This window comes from Scyliorhinus torazame, chromosome 18 (genome assembly GCF_047496885.1).
Source record: "Scyliorhinus torazame isolate Kashiwa2021f chromosome 18, sScyTor2.1, whole genome shotgun sequence".
NCBI lineage: Eukaryota > Metazoa > Chordata > Chondrichthyes > Carcharhiniformes > Scyliorhinidae > Scyliorhinus > Scyliorhinus torazame.
Window position 1 is genome coordinate 63083178 of NC_092724.1, and position 21384 is coordinate 63104561.

Consider the following 21384-nt stretch of genomic DNA (forward strand, 5'->3'; position numbering starts at 1 on the left):
CAGTAACCCCACCCAACACTAAAGGGCAATTTTGGACACTAAGGGCAATTTATCATGGCCAATCCACCTAACCTGCACATCTTTGGACTGTGGGAGGAAACCGGAGCACCCGGAGAAAACCCACGCACACACGGGGAGGATGTGCAGACTCCGCACAGACAGTGACCCAAGCCGGAATTGAACCTGGGACCCTGGAGCTGTGAAGCAATTGTGCTATCCACAATGCTACCGTGCTGCCCTAATGACCTACTATTGTATGTTTCTGACCCGCTGGAGAGCATCATGGGCCTGTTGGAGAAGTTTGGGGCAGGAGCGACTGTTGCTTCCGGATGTGGAAGGGCAGGATCAGAGACATGTACAGGTGGCTGGGAGAACAGGGAGTTGAACGGGTGATGAAGATTAAGGAGAAGTGGGAAGGGGAGCTGGGAGGGGAGATAAACTGGGGAGTATGGAGTGAGGCACTATGAAGGGTAAATCGACCTTCTTGTGCACAAGGATGAGCCTGATGCAGTTCAAGGTCGTACGCAGGGTACATATGACATATGAGTGGGATGACACGGGTGGGTTCTTTCAAGGGGTGACAGACGAGTTTGAGCGGGGGCCAGCGAATCTCACACATGTTCTGGGGCTGCGAAAAGTTGGGGAGATTCGAGACGGCGGTAGTGTTCGCGGCACTAACAAGGATAACAGGGGGAGGAGGTTGAGCCGGACTCTTTGGATATCGGAGAAGCCGGAGCTGATGGAGGGGAGGAAGACCGATCTAATGGCCTTCACCTCTGATTGCCCAGTGATGAATTCTATTGGAGTGGCGGTCAGCAACCGGGGGTAGCGGCCTGGCTGGGGGACCTTTTGACTTTCTTCGGCTTGAAAAAAATCAAATACGAGTCAAGGGGTTCAGCAGAGGGTTTTGAGGCAAGGTGCGGGGTGTTAGTGACCATGTTTGAGGAGTTGTTTGTTGCGGGGGGGGGGATTTATCCAAATTGTATAGTCGTGTGTTGGGAAGTTTGTTTCTCCAAACTGTTTTATGTATTGTAACTTTTCATATACGTGTGGAATAAGATACATTTTAAAAAGAAAATCACTGCTCCTCTCAAGCCAGGGAGCCGGGTTCAATTCCGGTATTGGGAGACTGTGTATAGTTTTCACTTTCTCCCTGTGTCTGCGTGGGTTTCCTATGGGTGATCCAGTTTCCTCCCACAGTCCAAACTTGTGCAGGTTAGGTGGATTGGTCATGCTAAATTGCCTCTTAGTGTTCAAAGGTGTGCAGGTTAGGTGGGGTTACAGGGATAGGTTGGGGGAGTGGGCCTAGATAGGGTGCACATTTAGAGGGTCACTGCACTCGATGGGCCAAACAGCCTCTCCCTGCACTGTAGGGATTCTACGGATTCACACCTACAAAGCTATTTACTACTTGTGAAGCAGCTTGGGATAATTTTGATTTTGATCATGGGGCACTATTTAAAAGCAAGTTTTTCTTCCTGTTAATCAGGAGGAAGGAGCATGTTTTTAGCAGGAAGCAGCCTGGTCTGGGCTAAGACCAGCAGAAAACCGTGAAGTGCGGAACTTGGGGCTTTGGAGAGGAAAGTGGAAAGTTAAGGTTTTAAGCGCTTTGGTTTTATGTCATTCCATCGCTCATGGATACTATAGATCAGCTGTTCAACTCAGAGATGAGAGAGTTGGGACGAGTGTAAATAATCATTGGGAAGAAGAGTAGGCCATTCAACCCTTCGTGCCTGCTCTACTACTCAATTAGATCATGACTGAACTGTTTGTTTTGGCGGAATTCTGAAAGAAGAAAGGCAGCAAGGGCATTTTTCCTGAGATCAGGATTGCTCTCAAACAGTGGCGTCTTGAATGAGGCTGTTTGGAGAATGGGAAAAACAGTTGTTGGGTAGATTGAAAGATAGGATGAGCAAATAGGATTTCGACCCTCAAAACTGAAATATTCCTTGGCGATTACAAGACAAAATTTTGTTTCAGGGTCTATGATGGCTGGATGAGGAAAGGCTATTTCTATGTTGAGAGTGTAAGTGGTAAAAAATTACAAGGATCTATGCCATGTAATCAGTGTATAATAAAGGTACAAGATAACTAAGTAGAAAGAAAACAAAAACTTAAAGTTGGGACGAACGAGGAGGAAAAGTGACCAATTGCTGAACTGATATAGCACAAGTGGACAACTGTGCTGAAGGGGCCTATTGAGCCAGTTTGTTTTATCTCGATATCTCAGAGTTGGGCAATAAGTACCGCCGATTCCCTCATCACAGGGATGAATAAAACTATAAAATTATTTCAAAACTGCCAGCAATAGGAACTCAGTGATAAAGCAGCTGTAGGAGCAAAGAGCAAAATATGCACTGAGGGTGCTTAATAATCTAACATCTGAAAACTTAAACTAATGCCTCAAATGTTTGGAACTAGGAAATGTGCAAGTACATTTGTGACGCATAGAACCCATGTTTAATCAATCAGAAGTCAAAAGAATTGCCCGAAAAATTAAGACTATTCCCTAAAATTAACAAAACAAAAATGTAAGTTATAAAGTCACCAATGTTTTGCCAGTTTCTGCCACTATTAAATAGTTTCAGACATACCTACAGGCTTCATCTGCCAAACTGAGGTCTCGCTCAGGTAAAGAATCTTCCCAGTCCAAAATGGTATCTCGTAACTTTCCCCTGGAAATAAGATTTAAAACAGTCAATCCCTGCAACATCCCAAAGAATTCTTCCTCCAGAAAAACACGGATCTTTGTAACACTGCTAATCAAAAAACACACACGTGACTGACAGGTATCACGGATGAGTAACCATTGACAGCAGTGAGTATGTTCTGTTCAATAATGGTTGAAGTTTCCTACTACTGATTTTTAACCTGTACATGGGCTTTATGTTTAATTTAAAGGAAGTTTATACAGGAACAGGTGTCATAATATGGTGCCAAGTCTATGCTATCTGGTTTTATTGCATTGTTAACATTTGGAGTTAAACATCTATGACATGTTTAGCAGAGTGTTTTAAAATTTATAAAAAATAATTGTGATCATCACTTAGCCAGCCCACTTAGTAGCCACACCTGATAAACCTAGCGTTGTGTATTCTCTAGCGTTGTGTATTCTACAAGGACACAACAGTTCAATATTACTGATTACACTGGTTCAGCTGCAGATTTCTGAAAGTTGCTCTAATATGGGGCAGTTCTCCTAGGTGTGGAAGGATTTCACCTACATGTTAACTTTGCAATATCATCACTCTGCTGAGATTGGGACATTGTGGCAAGTTAGTGTGGGGCAAACAAGAGTAACTTCTAATCAAAGGTGAAAATGTCAATTTGATGCCTTGGGCTTATAGTAGCGATGGAGGCAGAGTTAGAGGAATATCTGATTAAAGTATTTATGATGATTAAAGGTGGGGGATTAAAGGTGGGGGAATTATATATAGTCTATTTGATGTGAGGGGTTCAAGTAGAACGAGGGACCACCTGTGCAAAAAAGAGGAAGCAGAGGTAAAGTTGGATATCGAGAAACTACTTTTTCCAGAAGGTGTGGCACAAGATTCTGGAGAAGGCAGTGAAGACTGATTCATTATAGTCCTTGAATAAGGCTTTAGATAGAAAACTACAAAACAAGATCATCGCATGAGAAGAGTAAATCATTCCTGGGTAATGGAGTGAATAGGGAACCTCTTGTCTGACCTCTCGTGGAGAGGACTCTTTTTCACAGAGGATTCCTGAATCAACTAAATGTTCTGCATTTCTTTCCAACTCACATGAGGCAAGGGCACAAGTAGGATGGGGTGCTACAGACAGCTCATGAATGAGATTGGGCCTGATGCTAGGAAAACAAAAGTAGTTTTTGGAAGGGATTTATATTTCTTTTGGTAATCATTAGAAATAAGGTGCAGTTTTAAGTGTGTTTAATTTAATGTTTCTGTACTTGGAAAGGTAATACTGAGAGATAGATTCAAAAGGTGTTTCTATGTGTGGCAGTTGGTTAAATTCCAACTGTGCTTCTATTGTGCTTAGAGGGGGCTGCAGCATGAAGATAAAATAGTAGTTGCACGGCGTTGCTTAGCAATAGGAGGCCATTAACTGGAAGACAGAACAGTTGGAGCCACGCCATGGTGGAGTGAACAGCTCTCAACTCTGCCAGGATAAGATTAGGAAAAAAGGAGTTGCAAAGATGCAGGCTTCCTAGAGAACAAGATGGGGATTTGGGACAGAAAGACTGCCTAAGAAGTCTGGAGTTAAGTGAACAGAGACCAAGGTATTGTTCAGAAGAATTCAAGGGAGAGTAAACAAGGTGTTCAGAGACAATCGCAGTAACTAAATTTAAAATGGGACAGCAGACTTCAGGAGGTAGATGAAATGTTTCATGTCACTTTAATACAATCTGGGAATTAAAAGTTAAAGCAGTTTGCACAGCAGTAAAGCCAAATAAATACTAACGGGGTTAGTGTGAAATCCTGGATTGGATTTGCTGTTAAAAGTGGAGAAGCTCTGTTTGAAGAAGTCATTTGTAAAACGTAGACTGGATTTTGGAATGCAAACTGTTAAGGATTATTATTAAGCGTTATTGTGAGGGAAGAATTTGAAGCGTATTTTTGGGAGTGGAGTTTGGAAACTCTCATGACAATCATCTGGAGAGATTCAGAGGAGAAAACCACAGAACATGGGTTCAGAGCAGAGTGTGTTTTTGACCACAGTCATCTTCCGTGATTAAAAAGGGCTTTGTGTTTATGTATCTTAAGATGCACTTTGTAATCCATATTAATCTTTAAATTTGTGTATTTATTAAACTCAGGATGAATAAAGGAGTTTTGTATAATAATTCAACTTTTAATGTTTAATAAATGTTTCTTCTTGTTGTTGAATTGAATTAGTGATCCTGCAACTCTGTTTCTCCCTGTTTATCAACAAAAAGTAAAAGTTACTGCCTTTTGAGCCAAGGTTCCACTCTGGGGTCTTCATGCCCAGTAATAACATCAACTGGGATCATAACACAGATAAGGCGCTCTCATCTTGGGTATGCACAGCTGAGACGATGACAGCACCAGAAACCTATTCCTGCTTTCTGGCCAAAAATGGGACTGATGCAATTTGTCCAAGTTCTTCCCATCAGAGCACAGCAACTCGCTGATGAAGCATAAATTGTTCAGAAGGTCTTGCGAATACTTGACCAAAATATAGTCCCCATTATGTTCAACTATAACATGGTTAGAAGTACTCTTAACTGTGGATGGAGACATATTTGGAATTCCAAACTGTAAGCATAATCTCTGGAGCATTTCCAGGCTTTGGCACTGAAACACCATCCCTGGTGTTCAGCACCATCAGTGTTGAAGCGCATTTTAAAGTTCCCCTTAATGAACTTCATATGATCAAACTGAAGTGGTTGCAGAGGTTTCAATATACATCAGATGTGGGCATCGTTCTACAGCTTCTCATTATATGCACTCTGACAATTGGGCCCAAAGTTGCAAGGCAGGCATTTTACAATTAATTGCATGGGTCAAGGCTGTCACGATGAAGCAACACCTACAGCTCCTTGCGTAGGTGGCCAGCAATACTCAACAACTTTTCCACAATAAATTCCTTACTCACAATTCTCCTTTCAATATTCTTTGTTTCCATTCATCCTAATATCACTACAGCAAGATCAATAAGATCTTACATTTCTGACATTGATTGAAAACCAGGAATCACATCAGGGAGTTTATTTTGCATTCAATTTAATATGCAATTAAATAAAATATAGCAAACTTTACAATGTTATTAATTCTAACTGTAAATGATCTCCCTGATTGGCATGCCGACTGAGTAACAATGTGCTCTGAATTATTTTACACCGGTTGATTCAAAACTGTTATTCACTTTATTTTCATAGAATGGTTACGGTTCATGTGTCACGCAAGCGACTTGATTATCTGGAGTCAGACAAAAAAAATTGGAACAGAAAAAAAGTCAGAAAGGTCTCAATTTAAATGTTCCAGTCAAACAGGAGATTGTGAGAAATGCTAGCAATCTAGGTTGGAGTACATAATATGAATACATATTTATATATACACATCATATATAAATAAACATAGTTATATTATATACTATATACACACATACCTACGTAAACATCATACATATACAACACACAAAATTATCAGCATTATCAGCTTTTATGCCAGGAACTCAGTGAGTGGGCTTGCAACCCTTCCCTTGCTTACTTTGAATGATAAAAGATAAAAATAAAACTCAACCACAGGCAGTGAGGCTTCAGGGAAATAGAAAGGCTGAATAGACAGTTTGCTTTATTACAGATAGCTGTGAGAGCTTTGAACTTTTGCTGGGATAAAGGGGTCAAAAATGCTGATGACTAGTTAAAAACCATCCTTTAAATCAAGAAAGGTGAAACAATGCTGTGGAAATATGTGGAGAATTGTTTATTTTGTATTTCTTTGCAAAGGTAAGTTTTTAGGAATTGAATTGAACAAGTGTGTTTGGAATGGCTTTTCTGTAGCATTACCTTGGCTGTGAAAAAAAAGCAGCCGATCAATTTGTGTCTAACCTTCTCTGAACAAGGATTTGTTCAGTTGGGGAGATTGATGATGCGCGTGTGAAAGACATAGATAAGCAGTGGTGGGTTCAAGAGGATACTACTGTTATGCCTATGGCCACATTAACTTACAATAGATACAGGACACTGCAAGTTCATTCTCACGAAAGAAAGATGTTCAAATCTCTTGGTGCTCACAGTTCAACTTAGGAGATGCAACAAGAACCAGAGAAGGCACAATGGACCGATCTACTTTTATAACTGACAGCGATGGAGCAAAGCCCACAACTCCCTGAACATGTGGCCAACAATACTCATCTATTTTTGTACAATAAATCACCAACTCCCCAATTTTCCTTTCAATCTTCTTTGAATCTGTTATCCAAACATCACTATGGCAAGATCACAATGATCATAAATTTCCGATGTATTCAAATTGTAAATGTCTAACCCAAATAGAATTTCCATCCTTTAATGCCTCTGTCAGGAATCACTGTCAATAGTAACTTGGTGTCAGGTCTAGGGTTCTCAATCCTACACATTACTCTGAAACTCCTACCACATGCAGAGAAGTTAGATGAGGCCAGGAAAAGGTTTGGCAGTGATGCGCTCTGTGATTAATTATCTGCCAATATTCACTGTTTATAGCCTAATTTGCGAAGTGCACCCTTTTAGGTAAGTTACTGGAAAGTGGACAACGCCTGTGGAACTCGATATTGACACGACTGTCTTCAGGTGGGTCCAAAAACGTAGAAAGGCTGATATCACCGAATGTGATGGGGAAGAATTAGAAACACTTAACACTTGCTCTGAAATTAAGTCAGAGTAAACAGACATGACAGGTGGCCTGGACTGTCTCTGTTCCAAAATACATCATAATTATTCAATGTTTGGAGATAACAACATGACGTGTGCAACAGAATGCGACCACGATCTCATACCTGCATGCTCGAAGGCCTCGTGCCTTTTTAACGTCACATAATCGGCCGGTGGCTTTCAGTCCCATTGTTCCAACTACTGAATCTCGAACATACTGTCTGTAACAGAGAAGAACCAGTGGATTACCAAGCTAGCTCACAGTAACACAAAAATCACATGCACTACACTCACATTAAAGGCACTGCTCTCTTCATTTCCATCCAGCACTAATCAGGTAGCAAAGGGGAGGCGGTGACGTAGTGGTATTGTCACTGGACTAGTAATCCAGAGACCCAGCATAATGATCTGGGAACCTGGGTTTGAATCCCACCACAGTAGGTGGCCGAATTTAACCTCAATAAAATATCTGGAATTAAAAGTCTAATGATGACCGTGAAACCATTATCGATTGTCATAAAAACCCATCTGGTTCACTATTGTCCTTTCGGGAAGGAAATCTGCCATCCTTACCAGGTCGGGTCTACATGTGATTCCAGACCCATAGCAATATAGTTGACTCTTAAATGCAACTCTGAAATGGCCTAGCCAGTTGTATTCAACCGCTACAAAAACATAAAAAAAGAAATGAAACCGGATGGACCATCGAACCAGGCACCGGAAACGACAACGATAACAGCAGACCCAGCCCCGCCGACCCTGCAAAGTCCTCCTTACTAACATCTGGGAGCTTGAGCCAAAGTTAGGAGAGCTGTCTCACAGACTAGTTAAGCAGACCAAGCAGAGGCAACGGCACAGTGGTATATAGTCGGGAGGGAGTTGCCCTGGGAGTGCTCAACATCGACTCTGGACCCTATGACGCCTCATGGCTTCAGGTTAAAACATGGGCAAGGAAACCTCCTGCTGATTACCATGTACCAGCCGCCATCAGCTGATGAATCAGTACTCCTCCATGTTGAACAGCACTTGGATGAAGCACAGAGGGTGGCAAGAGCGCAGTATATGCTCTGGGTGGGGGACTTGCAGTCCATCACCAAGAGTGGCTCGGTAGTACCACCACAGACCGAGCTGGCTGGGTCCTAAAGAACATAGCTTCTAGACTGGGTCAGCAGCAGGTGGTGAGGGAACCAACAAGAGCGAAAACATACTTGACCTCATTCTTACCAATCTGCCTGCTGCAGATGCATCTGTCCATAAAAGTATCGGTAGCAGTGACCACCGCAAAGACCTTGTGGAGACAAAGTCCCATCTTCACATTGAGGATACCCTCCATCGTGTTGTGTGGCACTACCACCGAGCTAAATGAGATAGACTTCAAACAGATCAAGCAACTGAAGTTTGGGCATCCACGAGGCGCTCTGGGCCATCAGCAGCAGCAGAATTGTATTCAACCACAATCTGCAACCTCATGGCCCGGCATATCCATCACTCTACCATTACCACCAAGCCAGGGGATCAACCCTGGTTCAATCAACAGTGCAGGAGAGCATGCCAGGAGCAACACCAGGCATACTGAAACATGAGGTGTCAACCTGGTGAAGCTACAACACAAGACTACTTGTGTGCCAAACAGCATAAACAGCAGGTAATAGACAGAGCTAAGTAATTCCACAACCAACACAACAGATCTAAGCTCTACATCCAGCCGTGAATGATGGTGGACTAGTAAACAACTCACTGGAGAAGGAGGTTTCACAAATATCTTCATCCTCAATGATGGAGGAGCCCAGCACATATGTGCAAAAGACAAGGTTGAGGCATTCCCAACAATCTCCAGCCAGAAGTGCGGAGTGGATGATCCATCTCGGTCTCCTCCAGAAGTGCATCACAGGTGTCAGTTTTTAGCCAATACCATTCACTCCACGTGATATCAAGAAATGGCTGAAAGCACTAGATACTGTAACGGCTATGGGTCCTGATAATATTCCGGCAATAGTACGGAGGGCTTGAGCTCCAGAACTTGCCACACCTCTAGCCAAGCTGTTCCAGTACAGCTACAACACTGGCATCTACCCGGCAATGCAGAAAATTGCCCAGGTGTGTCCTGTAGACAAGAAACAGGACAAATCGAACCCAGCCAATTACCGCCCCATCAGTCTACTCTCCATCATCAGCAAAGTAATGGAAGAAGTCATCAACTGTGCTATCAAGCGGCACTTACTCAGCAATAACCTGCTCACGGACGCTCAGTTTGGGTTCCGGCCATCTTCAGCTGCTTCATCAATGACCTGCCTTCCATCATAAGGTCAGAAGTGGGGATGTTTGCAGATGACTGCAAAATGTTCAGCACCATTCGTGACTCCTCAGATAATGAAGCAGTCCATGTCCAAATGCAGCAAAACCGGGACAATGTCCAGGCTTGGGCTGACAAGTGGCAAGTTACATTCGCGTCACACAAGTGTCAGGCAATGACCATCTCCTACAAGAGAGGATCTAACCATCGCCCCATGACATTCAATGGCATTACCATCGCTGAATCCCCTACAATCAACATCTTGGGGGTTACCATTGATCAGAAACTGAACTGGACTAGCCACATCAATACTATGGCTACCAGGGCTACAGCAAGTAACTCACCTCCTGACCCCCCAAAGCCTGTCCACCAAGTACAAGGCACAAGTCAGGAGTGTAATGGAATACTCTCCACTTGCCTGGATGAGTGCAGCTCCAACAACACTCAACAGCACAGTGGGTGCACCTACACCTGAAGGACTGCAATGGTTCAAGAAGGCAACTCACCACCACTTTCTGAAGGAAAATTAGGGATGGGCAATAAATGCTTGCCTAAGCAACGACACCCACATCCCATAAATGAATTTGAAAAAAGTAAGAGATGCCCATCGGACATATCGAGCAAATTACTCTTCTAACAGAATGAAACCTGGACCTTTAGGGTTAAATTATGAGGACACACTGAATAATCTAGGTTTGCATTCCCTTGACTACGGACGGTTAATGGGGATCAATATGAAGGTTTTAAAGGGTTTGACGATGAGAGAGAAATATTTTCGGTGGGAAAGTGCAAGACAAGGGCCCATAAATTTAAAATTGGTTATTCAAGTGTGATGCCAGGAAGCATTTCTTCACACAAAGGGAGTAGTGGAAATCTGGAACTACCGATCCCAAGAATTTGTTACTGCTGGTTTAGTGTCAACTGAAAAATCATCAACAGATTTTTGTTTGGTTGTGAAGGGAAACGGAATGAAGGTAGATAAAATGGAATAAAGATACAGATCGTGGCGGCACGATTGCGCACTGCTGCCTCACGGCGCCGAGGATCCGGGTTCAATCCCGGCCCCGGGTCACTGTCAGTGTGGACACTGCACATTCTCCCCATGTCTGCGTGGGTCTCACCCCCACAAACCCAAAGATGTACAGGGTTGGTAGACTGGCCATGCTAATTGCCCCTTAATTGGAAAAAAATAATTTGATAATCTAAATTTATTTTTAAAAAAAATAAAGATACAGATCAGCAATGATCGAAGTGTCAGAAACTAAGATGATATGGCAGGGCTCTTAGAAAAAAATTCAAGGCAAAGTCAACCTGGTTTTGGAAAGGGGAATTACGTTTAACCAATTTCCTGGAGTTCTTGAAAGGATTCACATGTACTGTGGATAAAGGGAAACTGGTGGATGTACTGTACAGTCAAGTCTGGTTGTTCTCCGGGATCCTGTTCCCGTGAAATCTTACGAAGGACGAAATCGCGAACGGTGAACTTGTGCATGCGCAGAGGCAATGCATGCACAATGCGCACTTTCTACATGGAAAGATATGGGACGGTGCGAGTTTAACAGTTTAACATGAGTCTAAATCATGGATGAGTAAAATCTTGAAGCTAACTGCGATTTGGTACATACACATTCACACAGATAAACAAATGTGTGATACGGGGGTTGCAAATGACAGGAGTTGAATACTTAAATTTCTAGAAGGATTTGATAAGCTACCACATCAAAACTGTGGAAAATAAAAGTTCATGGTATAGGAGCAACATATTGACATGGATAGAAAGAAGGCTGGCTAACAGGAAGCAGAGTTGGCAGAAATGGGTCATTTTCTGGTTGGCAGTATAGAACAAGTGGTGGCCACAGGGATCAGTGAATCATAGAATTTAGAGTGCAGCAGGCAATTCGGCCCATCGAGTTTGCACCAGCCCTTGGAAAGAGCACCCCACCCAAGCCCACGCCTCAACCCTATCCCAGTAACCCCACCTAACTTTTGTTTTGGACACTAAGGGCAATTTATCATGGCCAATCCACCTAACCTGCACATCTTTTGAGTGTGGGAGGAAACCGGAGCACCCGGAGGAAACCTACCCAGACACGGGGAGAAAGTGCAACCTCCACACGGACAGTGACCCAAGCCGGGATTCGAACCTGGGGCCCTAGAGCTGTGAAGCAACTGTGCTAACCACTATGCTATCATGCTGCCCCAACCAGTGTCGGGCCTCACCCTTTTTTACAATTTTTATAAATGACTTAGATGAAGCGACTGAATGTATGGTTGATAAATTTGCTGATGACACAAAGACAGGTAGGGAATTAAGTTGTGAGGAGGTGGGGTGGCACACTGGCACAGTGCTTAGCATTGCTGCCTACGGCGCTGAGGACCAGGGTTTGATCTAGGCCCTGGGTTACTGTCTTTGTGGAGTTCGCACATTCTCCCAGTGTCTGCATGGGTTTCACCCCCACAACCCAAAGATGTGCAGGTTAGGTGGATTGGCCATGCTAAATTGCCCCTTAATTGGGAAAAAAATAATTGGGTACTCTGAATTTACTTTTTTTTTTAATAAACTGTGAGGAGGATATAAGGAGGCTACAAAGGTACATGGATAGGTTAAGTGAGTGGGCAAACATCTGACAATGTGGGAAAATGTGAAATGGTCCATCTGGGAAGGAAGAATAAGAAATAAGCTTATTATCTAAATGGTGAAAGATTGCAGAGCTCGGAGATGCAGAGGGATCGAAGGGTCCTTAAGCATGAATCACAAAAGGATACCATGTAGGCACAACTAGGAAAGTTAAGTATAAAAGTTATAATTTATTGCAAAGGGAGTGGAAAGTAAAAGTAGGGAGGTTAAGCTTCAATTGTACAGGACACTGGTGAGACCACACCTGGAGTTGTGTACAGTATTGGTCTACTTATTTAAGGAATTATGTAAATGAATTAGCAGTTCAGAGAAGGTTTGCTGGATATACCAGAATTGGGTAGGTTGTCTTATGAGGAAGGCTTGGACAGAAAGGCAAAGCATCTACTAGGGTTTAGAAGAGTAAGAGGTGACTTGATTGAAACCTTTAATATCCTTAGGGGTAGTGACAGAGTGAATGTGGAGACGATGTTTCCTCTTGTGGGAGAATCTAGAACTAGGAGTAACTGCGTAAAAATTAGGGGTCGCCCATTTAACACAGACATTTGGGGAATTTTTTCTTTCAGAAGATAGTGTATCTTTGGAACACTCTTACTCACGAGACAGTGGAATATTAGTCTTTCAATATTTTTAAGGCAGAGTTAGATAGATTTGTGATTAAAAAAAGGGGTGAAAGATTATCAGGGGTTGGTGGGAGGCCACAATAAGATCAGCCATGATCTCATTGAATGGTGGAGCAGGCTCGAGGGACTGATTGTCCTACTCCTGTTCCAAGGTTCTGCCTACAACTGTAGCCAACAGTGATCGATTTTCAGGTTTTCTGTAGTATTTGAAGTGTAATCTTGTCTTCAGGTCATATTAATAGTAATAGGCAATAGTTTTCTTCCAACAGAGGGTGTTAACTATATCATTGGAACTAAGAGGAATAAACAAATGCCAGAAGAAATTAAACATCTCAGCAACTACTGGTTTAAAAAAAAAGTAATTACCCAATTCTTTTTTCCCCCCAATCCACCTACCCTGCACATCTTTGGCTTGTGGGGGTGAGACCCACGCAAATACAGGGAGAATGTGTAAACTCCCCACGGACAGTGACCCAGGGCCAGGATCGAACCCAGTTCCTCGGCGCAGTGAGGCAGCAGTGCTAACCCCAGGCAACTACTGCTTTTAATGCTATGTCCTCAATAACAGTAAACACAGTAACAGGTTAACGAACTGCATTTCATTACCATGAATCTACTTTTCTCTGTTCAAGCAAACCAGGATAGAGTATAATATCATCTAACATAACATATATCATACAATTACTAAAGATATGACAGGAAGCAGAAGGCTAGCCAGGGGAGGTGGATCTACAAAATATTTCAAGCTCCAAAAGCAATGCAAAGTTTCACTGCTCAGGAATCATGAGCACAATGTTAGAACTCAGTGAGCAAGAGGAGATGTGCGTTTGCATTAAATAATTCCTAATAGGATGAAGTACAGTGGTTACTTTAAAATAAGAGCAGCAACTGAGACTAGTGATAAAAATGCTATAATCAAAGAAATATGAAAAGCTTTCAACCTTCTGAAGGCATAAAGGAACCAGACACTGTAGCTGAGCATTCAAGCTTTGCCTTTCACTACCAATTTTTCTAATAGTCTTACCTGTTCCTGCATTACACAGCAAGTTCACTCAAGCTCTACATCTTCAGAAAAACCACCAGAGTCTCAAATTGCATTCATCGCACATAATAGTGCAATTTTACAATAGACAGCTAAAAGGGGAAAAGTTATGGAGCATGAAGGCTAAGAAATCTGCTGCACTGCACACAGACTCCAATAAAAATGATTAAATGCACAATGATTGATTTGCAATTACTCAAACTTCAGAGGGCCAGAATCCCAAACCAGGAGCGAGATTCCCCGACCCCCCGCCGGGTCGGAGAATCGCCGGGGGCTGGCATAAATCCCGCCCCCGCCGGTTGCCGAATTCTCCGGCACCGGAGATTCGGCGGGGGCGGGAATCGCTCCGCGCCGGTTGGCGGGCCCCCCCCCCCGCGATTCTCCGGCCCGGATGGGCTGAAGTCCCGCTGTTAGAATGTCTGTCCCGCCGGTGTGGATTAAACCACCTACCTTACCGGCGGGACAAGGCGGCGCGGGCGGGCTCCTGGGTGGGGGGGGGGGGGGCGCGGGGCGATCTGGCCCTGGGGGGTGCCCCCACGGTGGCCTGGCCCGCAATCGGGGCCCACCGATCCGCGGGTGGGCCTGTGCCGTGGGGGCACTCTTTTCCTTCCGCCTTCGCCATGGTCTCCACCATGGCGGAAGCGGAAAAGACTCCCTCCACAGCGCATGCGCGGGGATGCCTTAAGCGGCCGCTAACGCTCCCGCGCATGCGCCGTCCGGCAATGCCATTTCCGCGCCAGCTGGCGGGGCACTTCCACCAGCTGGCAGGGCGGAAATCAGTCCGCCACGGTCCTAGCCCCTCAAGGTTAGGGCTCGGCCCCCCCAATATGTGGATGATTCCGCATCTTTGGGGCGGCGCGATGCCCGACTGATTTGCTCAGTTTTTGGCGCCGGTCGGTGGACATCGCGCCGATACCGGAGAATTTCGCCCAAGAGGGTCAACATTTGCATTCCCAAGCCTGAAGATTCAAATCTTCTTGTCCTCATTATATGTGCAGGAGTGAGTAGGTGGGTTGGGTTGGGGGTGGGTCACAGATTTGGAGGAACAGATACAGGATACAGTATTGCAGCTTCTTTGCTGGCCTGTGAAATATAACTGGTTACCAAATTGGCAAGGGCAAAGATGTGCAGGTTAGGTGGATTAGCCATGCTAAATTGCTCCTCCAAAGATGTGTAGGTTAGGTGGAGTTACGGGTATAGGGTTGAGGAGTGGCCTGAGGTGGGGTGCTCTTTCAGATGGCGGTGCAGACCGGAAGGGCCGAACGGTCTCCTGCACTGTAGGGATTCAATGGATGGGAGATAGAAATGGAGCAAAACTAGTTTTCATCCTACAGAATGAGACCTTCCTATTGGTCCCAGAAATACCTGCAACCAATTTAAGTTGAGCACAAAGTGTAGCCTATATGAGAATTAAAAGAACATAGAACATAGAAAAATACAGCACAGAACAGGCCCTTCGGCCCACGATGTTGTGCCGAACCTTTGTCCTAGATTAATCATAGATCATTGAATTTACAGTGCAGAAGGAGGCCATTCGGCCCTTTGAGTCTGCACCGGCTCTTGGAAAGAGCACCATACCCAAACTCAACACCTCCACCCAACACCAAGGGCAATTTGGACATTAAGGGCAATTTATCATTGGCCAATTCACCTAACCCGCACATCTTTGGACTAATAATTTTGTTCTTTGAACTGAACAATCAGATTAGAAGTGCAGCCTGTACGCAGGTGTAGCTTGTGTGCGTGCCAGTCCAGAAAATATTGGAGCACAATAAGGTTTAGCTATTACTCAAGCTAACCATTTGAATTTATCAAACGCCCCTAACCTGTCTTTGACAAGTTGATAGATCCAGGAAGTACTTGTCTTTGTGATGAAGAGGAAGTGGAGTCACAGCAACGTAGCCCGTGGTTGAGATTTTGAATGGCCTGAGACAATGGCGGGGGTTGGGAAATGAGATGGCATCAGTGACAAGGGACCGGCATTTGTGCTGGGGGCTTGAGACAATCTCCCCAGTGTTAAACTGGGACTCACCCAAGGCTGGATATCGGACAAACAGATCAGAAAAAAGAGGCAGTAGAGGGATTGAAGAGGGGGGAAAAGGCAAAGCTGGGAGTCTTTACTCTAAATGGGGAAGATAATTTCATGTTTCTGACGAAGCTGACAAGAAGTACGAAGAACAAGGGATCAGGGAAAGATCTTTGTCTATGTTCTGTCGTAGGGTTATAACGGTGTTTTTCTCTTCAAAAATGCTCCCACTCTTATTGTATTTTGCTGTTTTTATTAAGGACAGATCTTTGATGAGCTCCAGAGGCAACAATACCGGGAGTGAAGAGTAGCCAATACTGCAGATTATTTAGCTATCAATATGGAAGACCAAAGTCATTGCCTTCAAGCCCTGGCAAAACCTAATTCCCTCGTCACTGATTCCTTCGTTATTCCCCCTCTCCCAACAAAGATATTGGTCGGGATTTTCAATTCCCACTGAAGCATTCTTCACGGTGCAGAGGCGGCCTGTCATCTGCTGGCAATGGCATCTTCTGTTTCACTGCTGTCAATGGGGTTTCCCGTTCTATGCGGCCCTGTCACCAGGAAACTTGTGGGGGTTCGCTGTTGGCAGGACCGGACGATTGCGCCGGCGAGAATGGCCAGAAAATTCCAGCCACTGTCTCTGACTGTTTACAATCTCAAGTGAAGCTGCTGGCCTTATATCCTCTTCACTACAAAAACAATCTATTCTTCTTGTGTAATATCGCCTGCTTGTAGGCAGAGAAGAGTGGAAGCAGGCAACGTCAATTCTACTGAGCTGAACAATCAAGGTGGCTTTAGAAGGATGGTGTAGTCAACCATGTCAAAAAGGCTACATAGATCAATGTGGTCAAAGACCTAGCGATAATAGTTGTAAGGTGATGAGGCAGTCGGTAGCCATGGATATGTGGCAGCATGTGTTCAACATTTAACGTGTCAAACATTTAATTAACACCCTCTAAACTTTATGCCCCACAATTTTTCACAAACTTTTCCTTTACAAAATAAAGCTATTAGTCACATCAGCAGGCTGTCCAATGGAGATGAATAATTGATAATGATTACATTTGAACTTCTCGCAAACTTAAGATATTTCAACAGGTCATTGAAATTAATCTTGAATAAAACACGGGAGTCCAACCAATTGGCTGAATTTTTGAATAAGACATTGCACAATGGGGGGAAATGATACACAGATCCTCGAATGAAATGAGATCTATCCAGCTGTTATTGCAGCATCTGAGTATTCAACCCAGGAATGTGTGGTTGTGGAAATGGAGCTAACTTACTTGCCACATTTGGTGCATTCTTCCACAAACATGTTGCCATGGAGTTCTGACAGCTTGTCTCTGTGGAAACAAAACGCAGTAAAAACATCAAAACCCACCTGTGACCAGCATATTTACATAGAATTTAAAACTCAAACAAGCTGTTCAGCCAGCCCACCTGTTCCATGTCAGTGTTTATTACAGAATCATAAAATATACAGTGCAGAAGGAGGCCATTCAGCCCATCGAGTCTGCACAGGCTCTTGGAAAGAGCACCCTACTTAAGGCCACACCTCCACCCTATCCCCGCAACCCAGTAACCCCACCTAACCTTTTTGGACACTAAGGATAATTTAGCATGGCCAATCCACCTAACCTGCACATATTTGGACTGTGGGAGGAAATCCACGCAGACATGGGGAGAATGTGCAGACTCCGCACAGACAGTGACCCAAGCCAAGAATCAAACCTGGGACCCTGGAGCTGTGAAGCAACAGTGCTAACCACTGTGCTACCGTGTCGCCCTTTGGGAATCGAACCCGGGTCCCCAGATTATTATCCTGCATCTCTGGATTACTAGTCCACAATGCCACTATGTCACCACCTCCCCCTATGCTTCACAAGTGTCCTCCGACCCCTACTCCATCCAACCCCATCGGCAGTTTCTCTTCGCACATATTCTAACCAGCTTTCTCTGAAATATTTAATACTATTTCGCATCAAACACGCCATGTGTCACAAGTTTCATACTCAAAGCACTTTCTGGGTAAAGAGGTTTCTCCAGAATTCTTCAAAGGATTTATTAGTGACAAAATCGATTTATGTCCTTAAGAGTGGAAGAGTGGAGTGTGGCTAGAACTCAAAGTAAGCAAACTTGTCACTTGCTGGGTTTTCATTAGGTGCTGGTGGAAGTGGAACATACTTGAGCGAGCAAGCGAGCGGGCGGGGGGGGAGGGGGGGACCCAACCACAAATTGAGACCTGGGCTGCTTAAGATTCAGATGTAAATATTTTGAACTAATTTAAAGGATCCTCTTAAAAGGAAGCTGCAACCAGGAACGGTGGACTAGCAAGCCTCTGCTGCAGTTTCAGGGGTCTCACAACATAGAAGTCATCCTAGATGTCGTCCTAGGAATGGTCAGCCAAACATTACTCCAAGTAATTATCAGCAGGTCCCAGACGTCTTGTTTGCAAAAGTAAACACCTCCATTGCTTACTTCAAACATTCAATCGCAGTTTGATAGGGCTCTGGAATCTAACCAGCCATTTATAAACCTATTTTAGAAATTATAGGACTCCCACCCACCCCCCCCCTCTCATGCCCAGAACTTGTAACCCTACACGTCCCTTCCCAGAACACTTTGATTACAAGGGATTTCACCCTTATTTGACTACTTTATGACATTAGTAACTATTACTGACATAACAATGAAATTTAAGGGCTGCACGGTGGCAGTGGGTTAGCCCTGCTGTCTCATGGCGCTGAGGTCCCAGGTACGATCCCGGCTCTGTCCGTGTGGAGTTTGCACATTCTCCCCGTGTGTGCGTGGGTTTCGCCCCCACAACCCAAAAGATGTGCAGGGTAGGTGGATTAGAAACGTTAAATTGCCGCTTAATTAGAAAAAATGAATTGGGTACTCTAAATTTATTTAAAAAAAGGAAATTTAAGGCATTCAAGGGGGGGATCAGATGTTTATTTGAATAGAAAAAATGTGTTATGGTATGAGGAAAGGCAGCACTAAGTCATCAGGCTCATTTGGAGAATTGGTGCAGACACAGATGGGCCAAATGGCCTTCTTCTGCACTGTCAATTCTATGAAAGCTGAAACTGTATTGAGGCGCTACTTGGAATGAACATCGCCTAAGTTAGTGTCGCGATGCTTGGAAGGTCTCTCACTGTTCATGAGTGGAGGAAGGAGGAAAGAAAAAGGCACGGATGGGTTTAATGCTGATTATATAAAACGCTATAAGATGCAACCTTAGAAAAATGAATCATGTCCATCAAATATTACTCATCAGTCTTTGTACATCTAATTGAAGCAGCAGTTACAAGTTTTATATTTGCAGCCTATTCTTGTTGCAAAGAAAGACTTTCCCATCGCACCTTAACATTTCTCAGAAATGGCTCAAAGCATTTCACATACTCGGCAAGATTGCAACCATTTTATTCACAGAATTGCACAAATGGCGAAGGGATTGACAACCACTTAATCTCTGGGTATTTATTATTGGTGTATGAGGATTGTCAGCAAGCACACTAAAAACTGCCTACACTTCTTTGCAGAATGACCGAAAACCTTTGTCTTTAACTTGAACCAGATGAGTAATTGCAAGATGTTGCTCAGCGATATACTAAAACTCTTCAGTATATCATGTCTATTGTCAACATGTCCCCCATTATAAAGTTTCCCTTTGAAATTGAAACTGCCTATGTAAACCAGTCATGCTGTAATTACACTCTCACTCGAGTGTTGGAACAGTAGCAAATTATAATTTAGTGGTACAAGTTTACATAGATAGCCCCTGCTTTTACTATGGATATGGAAATTTATAGTGAAAATAAGGTTAAAAAATTGCTTAAAGGGGGACTGAACTATATTTGCTCCTCTAGTTCAATGGGCGCCAACCTTCTAACCCTTCATGTGAAGAATACACTGAGGTTTCATCATGTGTGCAATAAAAATGTCGATTGACCAGCACGTTTTGAAATATACTGATGTCAAACGGCAGTCACATTCATAACTTTAAACATGGATTGTTCTTACACGGAGGTTTCAGGAATTGCTTTTATTTATTTAAGCACTTCTTTGTGGAATTCATACCTGCCACTGTTCTGAGCTTACTCCAAAACAAAGTCAATAGACTTCTAGACCGTCTCCAGATTTGCAACATTACAAAGTAAATCTGACGAAACCAGTTATGCACAAGTGACCACCATCTACTTTCTACAGTATATCAATGGCAATGTGATTGAAACTGGTTCTCGGATACTGAAATCATTTAATCGAAAAACTCAGAAGAGACCTGGAGGCCGTCTGTAGAATAACACCGACGAGACAACAGCTGCAGAAAAGGCAATGCCACTTTTGCTTTTTAAGAACTAAGAAGTTTAAATGTTTTTTAAAAGCCTCCCAGCCCGATTTCAAAGTTGCATATTCATCTGTAAGAAAATTGGATACGACAGTCACGAGTGCCTGGTTTCAGGAACTACTGAATATTCTTCTCATCGAAGGAATCCTGTGGTAATGGTGATATCCAACCCCAGCTCCCTGAATTTAACCGGAACTACAATTTAAGTGCAGAATGAAACTTCCTTCTTATTAGACTTGCAAACACACGTAAAATGTTAACAATGATTTTAGTTTAATACTTGTAGAAGTGCACAATCTACTTTAATTGTATTTTTCTGGAGGGGTAGGAGGTGACAATGTTTAGATCTTTTGTGGTGATTATGTTTAAACCTACAATCGCCTCCTATTAATATCCTTAAATCGCCTACACACTAATGGGGGTTTAGAAACACAACCATCTTTTCAAAAATAAACAACACTGATTATGGACAGAAAGGAAGGAATTGGAGATTTCAATTGTTCTCTCCTCCTCTGTCCTTAACACGGATTAAATACAAAAAGATATGAGCCATGTGGCAGTGCATTCAGATCACGGTGTTGCATGTGTAAATGTTTGACCAGGCACATGAAAATCAGGTTAACTAAAAAAGGATATTGCTGGAAAACACATAACTGACCCAGCATGCCTGGAAAGGAATGGGTTAGCATTTTGGATGACGATCCTGTGTGGCGAGAACACACCAGCTGCTGAAATATGACTGTGTGGAGTATTGAAAAACACTTGTTCCTTAGTTTAAAACCAGTGTATTTAACCCACAAGCAACCGTTCTACAAATTGTTCTTGACCTATAAATTTGTTGTTGATTGTATTTCTAAAAATTATGTACAAATTTTCATGAACCTCAAATGGCAATTCTGTTTTCCATTTTCTAGATCACGTGTTTCTCCAATTCTCTTACCTACATTGTATCACGTTACATTTCCGTTTACAGAAATTCATCGCTGAATATACTCTTTCCCTGTCCTCACTCTGGTAGATTGCTCACTACTGCATGGTGAGGAACTGAGGC

At 43.4% G+C, this 21384-nt stretch overlaps 1 protein-coding gene across 4 annotated transcripts in view; it reads right to left on the bottom strand.

Moving 5' to 3' along the window:
* sirt6 (sirtuin 6) overlaps nt 1–21384 on the bottom strand; it is a 72050-nt gene that overhangs the window by 12226 nt on the left and 38440 nt on the right. For all 4 annotated transcript variants that reach the window (XM_072482817.1, XM_072482815.1, XM_072482819.1 and 1 more), the window contains 3 exons: nt 17266–17325; nt 7483–7578; nt 2595–2675 (listed from right to left, as the gene is read on the bottom strand). In XM_072482817.1, the coding sequence (XP_072338918.1) occupies nt 2595–2675; nt 7483–7578; nt 17266–17325 (237 nt within the window). The remainder of the gene's footprint in view (nt 1–2594; nt 2676–7482; nt 7579–17265; nt 17326–21384) is intronic.